Source organism: Protomyctophum bolini (assembly GCF_963924005.1).
Source record: "Protomyctophum bolini genome assembly, chromosome: 8".
NCBI lineage: Eukaryota > Metazoa > Chordata > Actinopteri > Myctophiformes > Myctophidae > Protomyctophum > Protomyctophum bolini.
In genome coordinates, this window is record NC_137869.1 from 7,223,595 (window position 1) to 7,237,116 (window position 13,522).

At 43.0% G+C, this 13,522-nt stretch overlaps 1 protein-coding gene across 1 annotated transcript in view; it reads left to right on the forward strand.

The window, feature by feature from the left end:
• The window catches only part of xxylt1 (xyloside xylosyltransferase 1), a 46,216-nt gene that overhangs the window by 16,730 nt on the left and 15,964 nt on the right, over positions 1–13,522 (forward strand). Inside the window, exon 4 of the mRNA XM_080770962.1 lies at positions 948–1,080. Coding sequence (XP_080627088.1) covers positions 948–1,080 — 133 coding nt within the window. The remainder of the gene's footprint in view (positions 1–947; positions 1,081–13,522) is intronic.

The following is a 13,522-nucleotide window of genomic DNA, read 5'->3' on the forward strand; positions in this document are numbered from 1 at the left end:
ATCCAGGGAATGTGTGCGCACACACTCCCTGGTTGCCAAGTTTGGCATCGACCAGGCCAACGGTGCCGGAGATTAGCTGTACACGGACGGACGTGCACACACACACACACACACACACACACACACACACACACACACACACATATACACACACAGAAGGAAGGACGGACAGACGCACACACGGACGGAGTGCAAAACATACTCTCCCCATGCCCTCGGCTGGTGGAGACGATAAAGAAATGATGGACATGGCTTGCTCATGATGCAATATGCATTTTTCTACACTGAACATATTTTATAATCCTGTGGCCATTACAGCCTTTGCCAGCAGGGATGTCTCAACCTTGGCCATTCTATGTGCTCGGACTGAGCTGAGTAAAAGGCATTCAAATATCCTGTCACCTCGGCATGGATTAATTTGCAGAATGACTTGAGGTTAAAAAAACTTATTTCTTATGATACCTTTTTTGAGCACTTGATTTATTCTTGTACCTTTTTATGTCACAGATTCTGGCAAATAGCAAAAGTTGTTAAAAATTTGCAATCGTTTCAAACTTCACAAAAGTTCCCAAAACATCATTTTTCAGACTTGTTGTGCAAGGTATCAAAGAGTATAGGTTAATGCCATCAGGTAGAAGGTACGAGGTCAATGCGTGCAAATATAATGGATACAAGCATGAATGTGTCCCTCTGTCAAGCACACTCCTTAACCGAGTCCTCGCAGAGGGCAGCCAGGGTAGGGGAGTCGGGGACTAGGGGTAGAAGATTTTGAGGTGGTGCTAAGGTGCTGCTCCGCTTGCACTATAGGTATGTTGGCTTTGGTGTTTAATTTATGTAGTCACTGTGTACCTTTTTGTCTTGTATTATCCCCTGGGAGACTAAATTAAGTAACCTTGCACCTTGAACTATTATGTGTTTGTTCTTAAATCTGACTTGGCTTCTTTCAGGTCTGACGCGCATCGTTCAGCTGGACCTGGACCTGAAGTACAGGACCAACATCAGGGATCTCTTCGAGGAGTTTGACCGCTTCTCTCCCGGAGCTGTCCTGGGCATCGCCCGAGAGATGCAGCCAGTCTACAGGTAGGTTGTTCGGTAAAAAAGAAAAATTAAGTAAGTGGTGCAACTCCGAAAACGGTTGAGAAATGACAGTTACCGTGTGCCGGTCCTTCTACTGTACCCTCTCTACTGTACTGTCACTGTAATGTACTGGCGCCCCCGAAAGCATATATACAGTTAATACGTGCATGTGTGTTTGTGTGTGCGTTAGGTTGCGCACAGATGGTGAAAAACAACCATGCTGTTTTCGTGCTTATACCCACTACCAGACACCCAGCTACCCATCCACCCACACACCCACACACGCAGTCACTTAAGGAAGTGGTTGCACCACTTAAATAAAGTAGGGATGCAGCAACTACTTATTCACCTGTGAGTTCATCTGATATGGCATGGCACTATGTTGTCGTTATTGTGATGTTACACTAAAAGAGACTTGATGCTGGAACATCTCAGGTTCAGGTTCAGGTTTATTTGTCATTTGTATAGATACAGAGTATACATACAATGAAAATTGTTTTGCTCAGAGCACTCTCAGTCTTACATACACAGGACATAAACAAACATCTATAGTGCAAGAAAAAGACAAAAAACAGGAAAAGAAAAGTGCAAGTGAAGTGAAGTGAAGTGCAATACAGTTCGAGGTCAGCTGTTCAGCAGCCTGACTGCCTGGGGGTAAAAACTGTTACTGAGACGGGTGGTACGAGATTTGATGCTCTGGTAGCGTTTTTTGGAAGGGAGTAGTTTGAACAGGGTATTTGCGGGGTGGCTGGTGTCTTCCATGATGTTATGGGCTTTTTTCATACAGCGAGTGGTGTAGATGTTATGGAGACTGGGTAATTCTGTAGTGCAGATGATTTTAGCTGCTGTTTTAATGGTCCTCTGCAACCTATTGCAATCCTGAGCGGTCGTGTTACCGTACCACACTGTGATACAGCCAGTTAAGACACTTTCAATTATACAGCGATAAAAATTCACTGCCATTTTACATTGTTTGAGCTGCGTTTTTCTGAACGCAAAAACACCATTTTTACATGCACTCCTTAACATAGATTTTAAGATTCAGGTTCAAAACTGGCAATGTTGCTCTTTTAAAGATATAAACAGGAAATGGATATGAGGCTGTTCATTGATGTATAAGTTCAGTAAAGTTCTCTGGTTGATGGGTAGAACAAGAAATATACAATAAAGATAGTACTCTACATTGTAGAGTATATATGATACAATGACTAACTGTAGTTATATGCTGAAGAGAAACGTATGCATGGTACTACATTAAGGCAATGACAGTTATGTTCTTTAGATGTAGTAAGTTCTCCTTTTAGGCTGATACTAATTTTAGGTACAGAACTAGTGTCAGGGCATTGAACTGTTCCATGATTCTAATACCTACTGTACAGACTGTACAGACTTTGTGTTTGATTTGGGTTCTGCTCTACTGCGTTCGCATTGGCAGCGACAAATCTCTAAAATGACCAAGCGTGACCACTGGCCAGGGTTTTTAATTCCATTGACCGAACGGAGGGAGAAGTACAGTGGGAATGGAATGGTGAAACAAAAACATGCTCACTGCTGGACGCTGAAAGAAAATAAAGCCAGCTCAGCTGTCGCTTTCTTTTTTGTAGCGTGTCACACCCAAGTGTGAGGCACGACGGAGATGTAATGGACATTGAAAAGTTGTCGTTCTAGCCTTGCACCCTGTTCTATTAAAGAAAAGGGCTCAAATCATCCGAGTTGATTTATTCAGGTGTCAGACATCAGTTTGTAGCTTCATGTAACTGGCTTCCATTGCTTCTAATCCTTCAAAGGAGGGTAAAAAAAAAGGAATGAATATCACATTGCTTTGCCTTCTGAAATGCAGCTGTATACACACAGCTCTTGTTATTGAGTGAATCTATGCAGTTCAATACCTTGTTGCAGCCTGGTATTATTGACCAGGGTTTGGCTAATCGGGCCACCTTGTCCTGGCCGTTCCTACTTCCTACCTCTTCATTTTCACTAAAGGCTAAAGCAAAGCTGGGGAAGAAAATCCAGCGGGTATCTGAGCCGTTTTCACCTGCTGGTGGATGTCCTTAAATCAGAGGGCAAAAAGTTTGATTTTATGCTTAACTTGCACATGCTCTGAGTGCCTGGGGAACTTAGTTCATAATTTATTCACCGCATGCAGAATTTCCAAACAGGTTTCCCACTGTGGTCATGAAGAGTGCTGCTGTGGTAGTCCAGCTGGTTTTAATTCTAATGGGCATGGGACACACAGTGCATGCAATTAGCTAAATGCTATTTAATTTTTGAGGGAGTGTGTGTGTGTGTGTGTGGGGGGGGGGGTAAATGCCTTCTCCCTGTAATGCTGACCATGTGATATTATTGAGGCATGCATGGCTTTGAACCACTTAAACTGCATATACTTCTTTGTGTGTCAGTAGCCAAAATGGGTCAATCTAATTAAGAGGTGTTGAGACTCTGTAGATCTGCTATTTTCAAAGGATGTTTGCCAAATGTTTGCCTGTTTTCACCAAATGTTTGCCTTTTTACTGTTTGTCCAGTAAAAGGAAACAAGGGTTCCTTCTTGTTGTTTAAAGATGTGGCGTAGAAGCTCTCACGGTTTTATTAGTGCGGACACATGGTTGTCACTGTCAGTTGGGTCAGCATGGAAATCGCCGCGAACATTACAAACAGAAGGACCTGCGCGTTTTGGCACTCAGCCTTCGTGTAATTTTCTTTGCCATGGCTAAACTCTGAAATAAAAAAGGCTTTTTTTCACCTCACTGTCTGGAACAGAGTGCCTTGGATCCTCTTCTTTAATGTTATGATGTAACCTCGCCACCGAGCACCTGTATTCAGTTCAACAAACAAAGGACCACGGCAGCGCTCCCTTCCTCTATTCAAATATTGCCTATATTCTATTTCATTCCTTGGTGCCTGTTAATTTCTGTATATTTAGGGGTCATTTATTTTTATAATCGTTCAGCAATCTTATTCGAGGCGAAAGGTGTGTGTGTGTGTGTGTGTGTGTGTGTGTGTGTGTGTGTGTGTGTGTGTGTGTGTGTGTGTGTGTGTGTGTGTGTGTGTGTGTGTGTGTGTGTGTGTGTGTGTGTGTGTGTGTGTGTGTGTGTGTGTGTGTGTGTGTGTGTGTGTGTGTGTGTGTGTGTGTGTGTGTGTGTGTGTGTGTGTGTGTGTGTGTGTGTGTGTGTGTGTACGCGCTGGGCAGGTGCTGTCAAAACCTTTTAATATTAAGGTGAGCGATCACATCAGGGAGTTGGTAACAAGGACAGTCTGTCTAGTCGGGGGGGGAAGGCGGTGTGGGTGGACAAGGTGTATGTGAGTGAATGCATGTGATTGCATACGTGTCTGAATGGAGGGACAGGATAAATTACGTTATTTGTAGCCGAGGGGGTTTAGGAAACTTTCATGTGAGTATTGTGACATTCTGAAGGTCATTGTGGAGTTTTTCCTGAGGCACAACAACAGGAAGCCTGTTGCTCATTCTCTCTCTCTCTCTCTTTCTCTCTCTGTCTCTCTCTCTCAAATATCCCATTTTAGGCAGGAACCCCTTTTGGTGTTAGCATTACGTTATGCTTTAGCTATTGAAAAATATCAGATCTACAAGCTCATAGCGCGCCACCGAGTGGCGCGCTACGAGCTTGTAGGTCTGATATTTTTTTTTAAATCGAAGAACGACTGACATAGAAACATAGCTTTTTCAGAAAACTGTCAGGATGTAGAAGACATTTTTAGAATCTGATCTCAGGTCAAAATGGGATATTCTCATTCACTCTCCCTCTCTCTCTCTGTCTCTATAGCTGTCTCGGCCTCTCCGTCTCTAGCTTTCCGTTTGGCCACCTGTCTATCACTATTAGCTTCCTTATTCTGTTTCTCTCCTGTCACTTTTGCTTTCACACCCTCCCCTTCTCTCTCTCCCTTTGTCTCACAGCTGACTTGACTTTCCATTCATCATATAATATTGTAAATAGTGTAAATGTGCGGTCCTTGGGGAAATTGGGAATGTGTCATTGTTTTATGGGAGCTTTTTGATGGGTTCAATGTGTAGCAAAATAGAAAAACCTCCTTGTGAAGTCTGAGGAAGAGTTTGATTTTTTTTCTCAAAATGTTACTACTACAGTAGCTCCACAATTAATTCCTTCCAATAGAGGCTATCTGGTGTGTGGATCATTTTGTATTTTGATGTTTTAGAACTATATCATGGCCTAGTAGATATTCAACCTATGGTTCTACCTCACTTTACATCACTTTAAAACACCTGGGCCCCCAAATAATTGGCAAAACACTAAGTGTTAAATGATAATATAACATTAATATAAACAATTCATATCAATATATAAGAAGAACTTAAATTATACTACGTAGATTCCATGGATCCAAGGTGCAACATTGACCTTGCATCCGCCTGGGTGACTGTTGGGCAAGCGCTAGCACTTTGGCATGGGGGGTCAGATCAACATAATGGAATGAATTCTGTACTGGCCATATATGGAGCGTGTCTTGAGTCAGTGTATAGGGTTTGATGAGGTCAGATCCAACATATGGAATGTCAGAACAGGTCAGCTCCATATATGGAGATCTAAGGGTGGCAGCGGGGGCAGTGTCTTGAATGTACAGGGTTTGATGAGGGCCCAAGTAGGGCCGGGCCTTAATTTTCGGGCCTGTTGAGAACTCTAGTTTCCGCCGGCTGCCGGGCACGGCTGCACTAATAACTTTGGGGCGGGCCCGTCTAGAGTTTGAATGGACAGGTATCAGTCAAAATGGAGACATCTAAAAGGAAAGATGGGTGGGGATGGATCAACATATGGAATGTCAGAACAGGTCAGCTCCATACAGTATATGGAGATCTAAGGGTTTGAGATCAGTAAATATGTGTGCAGCCCATACCATGATAGTGTGCTGGCCACGGTCTGATCCTGCCAGGACTTCCTTGGTGCACACTGCACAGTACAACACAGTTTTAATTTAAGAGAATATGAGTGTGTTCAAGAGAGCATGTAACATCCACCCAGTCCATTCAGAGAGCATGTAACATCCACCCAGTCCATTCAGAGAGCATGTAACATCCACCCAGTCCATTCAGAGAGCATGTAACATCCACCCAGTCCATTCAGAGAGCATGTAACATCCACCCAGTCCATTCAGAGAGCATGTAACATCCACCCAGTCCATTCAGATTCAGGAGACTGTTGTGTTGCGTTGTGTTGTTTCCCCTCTCTGTCATCATCACTACATTTCCTGTCTCTACACTAAAGGGAAAAAATATATCATCTCATGAAGCCAGCGTGAAATTGACCTGCATTTCCCTCTTTTAACAGCTAAGATAAATACCCGTCATGCATAATTAAATGGCTACAGTTCAGAGTCCCACCTCATCCCCAGGCAACAAATGACTTGACGTGATGTGATTAGTTTGTAGTGACGGCTTTAATGATTGAGCTCAGCAGGCGAGCTTCTCATGCAGTGGCAGTCATTTAACCCATTTAGGCCTGACCTAAATCTTCTAAATCCTCCAGTTTTCTGAAATAATTATTTTCACGATTTTTCAAAAATCGCAGACCTACAAGCTCGTAGCGTGGCACTCGGTGCCGCGCTATGAGCTTGTAGATCTGCTATTTTTCAGTAGCTAAAGTGTAACATAATGCTTGAAACACAAAGGGGTTCCTGCCCAAAATGGGTTAAGACGTGGCTGGCTCTCTCCATGGAGGCCGGGACATTCCACAAAAGAGGCCCAATTATTTAGTACACCTTCCAATTTAGCAGTTTTAATCCCCAAACTTCATCATCCACTTCCACTGTAGAGAAATGTCATATATATATAATCACATTTCTAAGGAGCTTACAGAAAGACGAAGACGGTTGCCAGTTTTATTTTTGAATTTCTTTTGTGGTTTTCGCCTTTATTTTATGGAGGGACAGACAGTAGGCTGACGGGAAATGGGGAGAGAGATGGGGGGGGAAGACATGCAGTAAAGGCCGTCAGGATCGGGAGTCGAACCCGCGGCACACTGCCAGACTGGATTGTTGCCAGTTATATTTGACGATGTGTTAGGAAATGTCTGGCTCTTAGCTGCGGTACGGAGTCAAAAGCAATTCATGTTTCTTATTCAAAGCTGGCCAGAGTAGATAAACAACCTGTTCGCTGTGACAGGTCAAAATAAACACCCGGTCAAATGATAGTTCAAAATAAATGAATAGGAATAGTAAAGGCATTGAATCAGAAACTATATTTAAGACACCACTGGGGATTTATTGCTCTGCAATTGGTTCACAGATCACGTAAAACTCCACACCAACCAACCGGTCAAGCTGACACTGTAGAGTCCAAATCATTATGATCCCCTAGGTGGCAATGTGGAGCTGCCAACTGTGCTCTTTTTTTTTCCTGTTCCTCCATGATTCTGGCTTGTTTTGTCTCTCATTTTCCCTTCCCCAGCCCTCTCTTCCCTCCCTCCTTTCTCATTCACCTCCCTCCCTATCTGCCAACCCTCCTCTCCTCACCCTCGGCCTCAAGCCTGCAGTAGCGCACCAGCTTGAGAGGAAGAAAACAGACACACATTCTCAGTCCATTGTTTTTATCCTGCGTAAAAAGCAGCCGTCATGCTTCAGCAATGTGCGTACTAGTGTGGAGGGCTTGATACGTACAGTACCTTGAGTTAGTAGTTCTTCACATCAGACAATGTGCGTACTAGTGTGAAGGGCTTGATACGTACTAGTCCAGCCAGTTAGTAGTCCTTCACATCAGACAGTCTGTTTTTTTACAGCCATATTAGGCAGGAACAAGCAGTCTCTCTCAATTGCTTTTAAGGTGTGCTGTAGGGGTTCCCAAACAGTCGGTCGGGACCCATTTGTGGGTTACGGACCTTTTTGGTCGAGTAAAAATCCTATTTTCTTTTTCTACATTTAATATATATATATATCGAACTCAATCAAACTTTATTTATAGAGCACATTTAAAACAATTGATCAAAGTACTGTACCAGGTGAGACAAAAACATCAACAATTAATACCACAAAAACAAAAACATCGATAATTAATGCCACAATAACAAGAGTGCAATAAAAAAAACATTAACATTAGGTGCGATTAAAAACGGTAAATTTCCACGATTTAAAAAAAATAGCAGATCTACAAGCTCATAGTGTGGCACCGAGTGATCAGTGATGAAGGTCATGTATATCTATCATGTATATCTATGGAGGAATGACCCAGCTGACTGCATACACTAATGACATGTACAAGTTGGACACCACCACAATGGTCTGGACTTTAATTATCACCAGAGAAACTCCACCACATGCTTCATCAGGTCAGGTCACTCTCCCACCATCATCTGGACAAAGAACAACATCAGTGTGTTGTTTGTCACAGAGACCAACCATGGCTGACCATGCCTTCGCACAGCTTCATCCAGAAGGATGCTTTAGTCATTCAGCCTTTGCCTACAATGGAGAGCTGTACATATTTGGTGGCACGAACTGGAGTGAGGTTGACATTTGGATCTTAAATGATGTGTGGAAATTCAGTCCACAGACTGTTTCCTAGAAGGAGCTTAAGCTTAAGTTCAAGCCCAAGGTGAATGACCCATTTTGGATGACAGAGGGCTGCTGTTGCATTGTGGAAGATCGTGTAATCTTTGGAGGCACCACACCCAATGGTAACCTGTACGTCTTGGACCGTCCTCAGTCCTAGTCTGAAGACATTATGCAAGCTAGCAGTTATTCAGTACGGTCTGGAGCAGTTAGAACTCCCACAAAACACCAGGTGGGGGAACTGGGAGCCATGACTGACCGTCAGTCAAAATCCTTGATTTCCCCTGGATTTGGTATCAAAGTCTCCAGAATTCACTATAACACTGGAACTTACATCTGCTATATTAAATACATTCTGGGGGAAATGCAGAATGCAAAAGAAGGTCAGTCTGGGCAGTGCATGCAATCATTACATAATTCATGGTTATAAAGATACGTCTTCAGGCATCAAATTGAGTTCTGTAGAACTACGTTTTGCATTTTAATGGCTGAAACTGTAGGGCCTACCCATAATTTTTCCAATGCTAGTAAAGCAAGCCTGATAAAAGTATTAAACTCACCAGAACACAGGACATTTCATCTCTGTACTACTCTGTTACTCTGGGGGAGACCCCCCCCCCCCAAAAAAAACTAAATCAGTAGTTCTCCAATTTCTTCGTGCCAGGCTCCCCCAAATTGATATATATTTTCCGGGGCCCCCATCTGAAAATATTTTGTGCCAGGGACCCCCAGAAGAGTTTATTATTATTATTATTGTTTTAATATTCAACAATTTCAAGATTTTTCAAAAATAGCAGATACAAAAAAAAATTTTGCTTTGAGAACCAATGCTGAGTCAGCCTCTAAGTTTGACACCATTGGCACAGTTTCGGCTCTGCAAATAAATCTGCTGCAATAATTTTCAGGCCTGGGTCGTGGCTCAGCGGTCCAGGCGCCCTGGTGGGGGTTCGACTCCCGATCCCGATATATATAAAATAAAGGCGAAAGCCTAAAAAAATCCATTAAAAAATATATATAATAATACATTTCAAATCTGATTTGGGGAATGAGTGAGTATGGGGTTCCTGTACTTGTGAGTGAACAAATTGAGTTCACCCCATCGTCATCTTCTCGTACCAATGTCTGATTGCGTACGTCCAATTCAAGTCAGCTAATAGACCAATCACCACAAATCCCATCATTCACCACCAGTCCAAAAGGGAACTTTAGAGAACAGCACATTACTGACCTGCTCCACAGCTGCTTCCTGCTGTGCGTGTGTGTGTGTGTGAATCAGGTTGTTGTTGTGTTTCTAATGTACACCTGTGTGCGTATTGGCAAGAGAGCGGCTTTGTTCCTTGACTCATTCATCTGTCCTACTCTGAGGTACCAACACAAACATCACTCGTATGTTTTCCCATCAAAACAGGACCACACACACACACACACACACACACACACACACACACACACTATGCAGCACAGGTCCCTGGCCTCTGAGACATAGGATCTGCTTATGCCGAATCTGATATTCAAAACAGGCACACAGGAGGGAGTTAATATTCACAACGCTGTCTTTCTTGTTCCATGTTTTTGTTATGTTTTATGATAGCCCTGCTAGCGAGTCCTAACGATAGCCAGGTCAGTTGGTCAGTCATAGCATAGTTCACTTGTGGCGTGCGGAGCGGCACAGCATCTAGCGTTTATTTTGGACGATAATTCATTTGCATTCATGTGAACAGCCGTTTGGTTTGGTGATGCCTCATTCATAGTCATACAGGTGTACAATCATTGTCGTATGTTTTATTTGCACCGCCCCTGGTGTGTTATTGACAACATTTGGCGGCTTTGTGTTGATGCTATCAACAGCCGACCTTTCCTCTCTGCGTCTACCATCATGCACTTGAGCGAGGAGAGGCGTAAACATAGAGCCAGAAGGACAGCCTTAGTGAAGACAGATGGGCAGATGGTAGAAGGATGCCTGAGATGTATGCGAGTATGGGTTTTATTTGACAGGCGAGACAGGGCGAACACCACTCCCAACAGCGTCCCTTTTGTGCCAAACCTCTCTCTATTCTATAGTTAATTAACACTGCCAAAGAGCGACAGACCTCCCTCCGCACATCCCCATAGTACCTCTGCCCAGGTGTCAAAGGCCATCATGTTGCCCTGTGTCTGCAGATAGGGAACTTCCAGCCTTAAGCCATTCTGGGCGGGAACCCCTTTTGGTGTTAGCATTATGTTATGCTTTAGCTATTGAAACATAGCAGATCTACAAGCTCATAGCGTGCCACCGAGTGGCGCACTACGAGCTTTTAGGTCTGCTATTTTTGAAAAGTCGTGAAAATGTGGCGCAAATCTTTGAATATATTCTTTTAGAGACAACGTTTTAAAGTCAAATCTTTGCTTCAGGGAGGGTCGCTGAACAACACATTTTCAGATGGGAGTCGGTCGCCGATTTCATATATTTTTTGACATGAAAATGTTTGAGAACCACTGACATAGAAACATGGGTTTTTCAGAAAACTGTCATGATTTAGAAGACATTTTGTAGAATCGGTCGAAATGGGTTAATTGACAGCTCTTTGTTCTCACACTTTAACTCCCCATCTCTGTAGGGATTTTCTTTAGAGGAAGGAAAATGAAACAATACACTTGGACAGAGAGAGAGAGAGAGAGAGAGGAATCCAGTTTAGCTCGACTTGCACATCCATCTTGGACGTCGTGCATTGAACGTTCTGTTTTGTGTTAAGGCATGGGTTAAGATGAACGCTCCTCTGCCCTGCTGTTCGATAAAGTTTTAACTTCCAGAGAGCGTACTACTGCACTGCCATTTGCATTATTGCAAATGAGAGACGGTTGTTAACCGTGGCATTGGAGAAGTTACCCGCTGTGTGTTGTTAGCCTCAAGGCCATCTCAAGCCTAATGGCTAGACCGGTGTCAGAAACATCAGCATGGAGTCCCAAGTTGGCCACTTTGCACAGTAGTTTTTTACCCTCATTATTGCAATAGGCATGGTAACACGTGTGTGCATGATGTGCCATGTATATATTTATAACTGAAAAATGCAAATGTATCAGTTTCAGGAATAAATTCAATATTCACTTAGAGAGGTGTGTGTGTGTGTGTGTGTGTGTGTGTGTGTGTGTGTGTGTGTGTCTGTCTTAGCGCGCCACCAGGTCTGCTATTTTTGAAAAATCGTGAACATATTTATTTCAGAAAACTGAAAGATTTAGAAGAATTTTTCAGGCCTAAATGGGTTAAATGATGCATTTAAAATTATAACGGAAGTTTAAGTGGACTGTACTAACATATTTACAAACAAACAAGCGTTTCTTTCCTGCGTATGTGTGCTGATTGCAGGTTTGTTGTTTCATGTAAGCGGTGATAAAAAAAAGAAGCATTTTGATCTTTTCTGGCAGGCTGTAGAGGCTAGAGGGCTCCAGGAATGCCAAACAAACGCAGATCCTTATCTCTGCCCTCTTTCCATAACTATAGCTACTCATCAAGACCTCCATCCAGGGGAAGCCCAAGCAAATAGCCTCCCTTTTTGGCCCTTTGCACATTCTTAAGCTCAACACACACACACACGCACACACACACACACACACACACACACACACACACACACACACACACACACACACACACACACACACACACACACAGAATCAGTTATGCACTCAAAGCGTAAGCCAAGCATAAGCTCACGGCCGTTTACCACAAACGGCCTCAGCAGCTCGACAACATTTACGGTACTCCACCGAAAGCCCACGTCACCAGGGCTCTGTTCCCTTTCCTATCAGAACCACGTCATGAGGAGCTCTGTTCCCTTTCTTATCAGAACCGACGGGGCGGACGGGACAGGAGTGTTGGGCTGTTGGCAAACACATCCAGTAACGACTTAGGGGATAGTTGGCCCTGCCAAGTCCAGCAAACTGTCATTTTTCAGCAGGTTATCGACGTACGATGGACACTTTGTCTCTAACCATTAAGAGACAAAACCTTGTCCTACTCTTAAAACTTAAGAATAAAACATTTCCATATACTTATGAAAGTACTGAAAGGAAGTAATTGGGTCAATGAAATGACAGCTTTTATACATTGAATTTTTTACTTAAAATAATATCTTCTCTTTTATATAGCGCTTCTTATGTAAAGAATAGAGTGAAAGTGTAACAATATGAAGGCGGATATCAAATATGTATAACGTGTATGAAAGAGCAGAGTCTCTTGTGCAAATAGAATAAATATCAAATGGCAGCGGATATCAATTATGCATAATATGTATAGGAAGGAGCAGTGGGCCCAGCGTGCATTCTCCTCCCAGTTCAGCTAGCAGGGCTTCCCAAAGTTGTACTGAAGTGTACTACATAGTGATTATTTGATTGGCTGAGCAGGAAATGTAATGATGTACGATGATAAGAGAGCCCATCACTTTTACTCATTCAACAGAATGAGAGAAAAACGATGTAAAAATCACACCTGTGTGAAGTGAGGGGCGCTCTTATCATCATCCATCATCATCGTAACATGTCTATTTGCTCAGACACTGACGTACAATTCTCCATTTATTGTTAATGGAAATTTTGTGTAGGCCAGAAATAAGCAGATTTGCTCAGACACTATTACGAAGAATTCGCCATTCATTGTCGATGGGACTATCATTCGTTTGTAGGACGAAAATCTACACTAATGGCTGAATATAGGCCCCTCAAAAATTACACTTTGACTTGTGTGAAGTGAGCGCCACTCTTTTCATCATACATCACATTCCATGGCATGGAGCAAATCAGCTGAGCACATTCCGTGCTCATACATACACACAAATTACGCGAGACATAGCCAAAGCATTTTTGCGGGTCCCATGCAGCCAAAAACGTTGAGAACCCCTGATCTAGAATAAGATATATTGTTGTTGCCTTTTCACACTAATTATGATTCAGTCTGTTG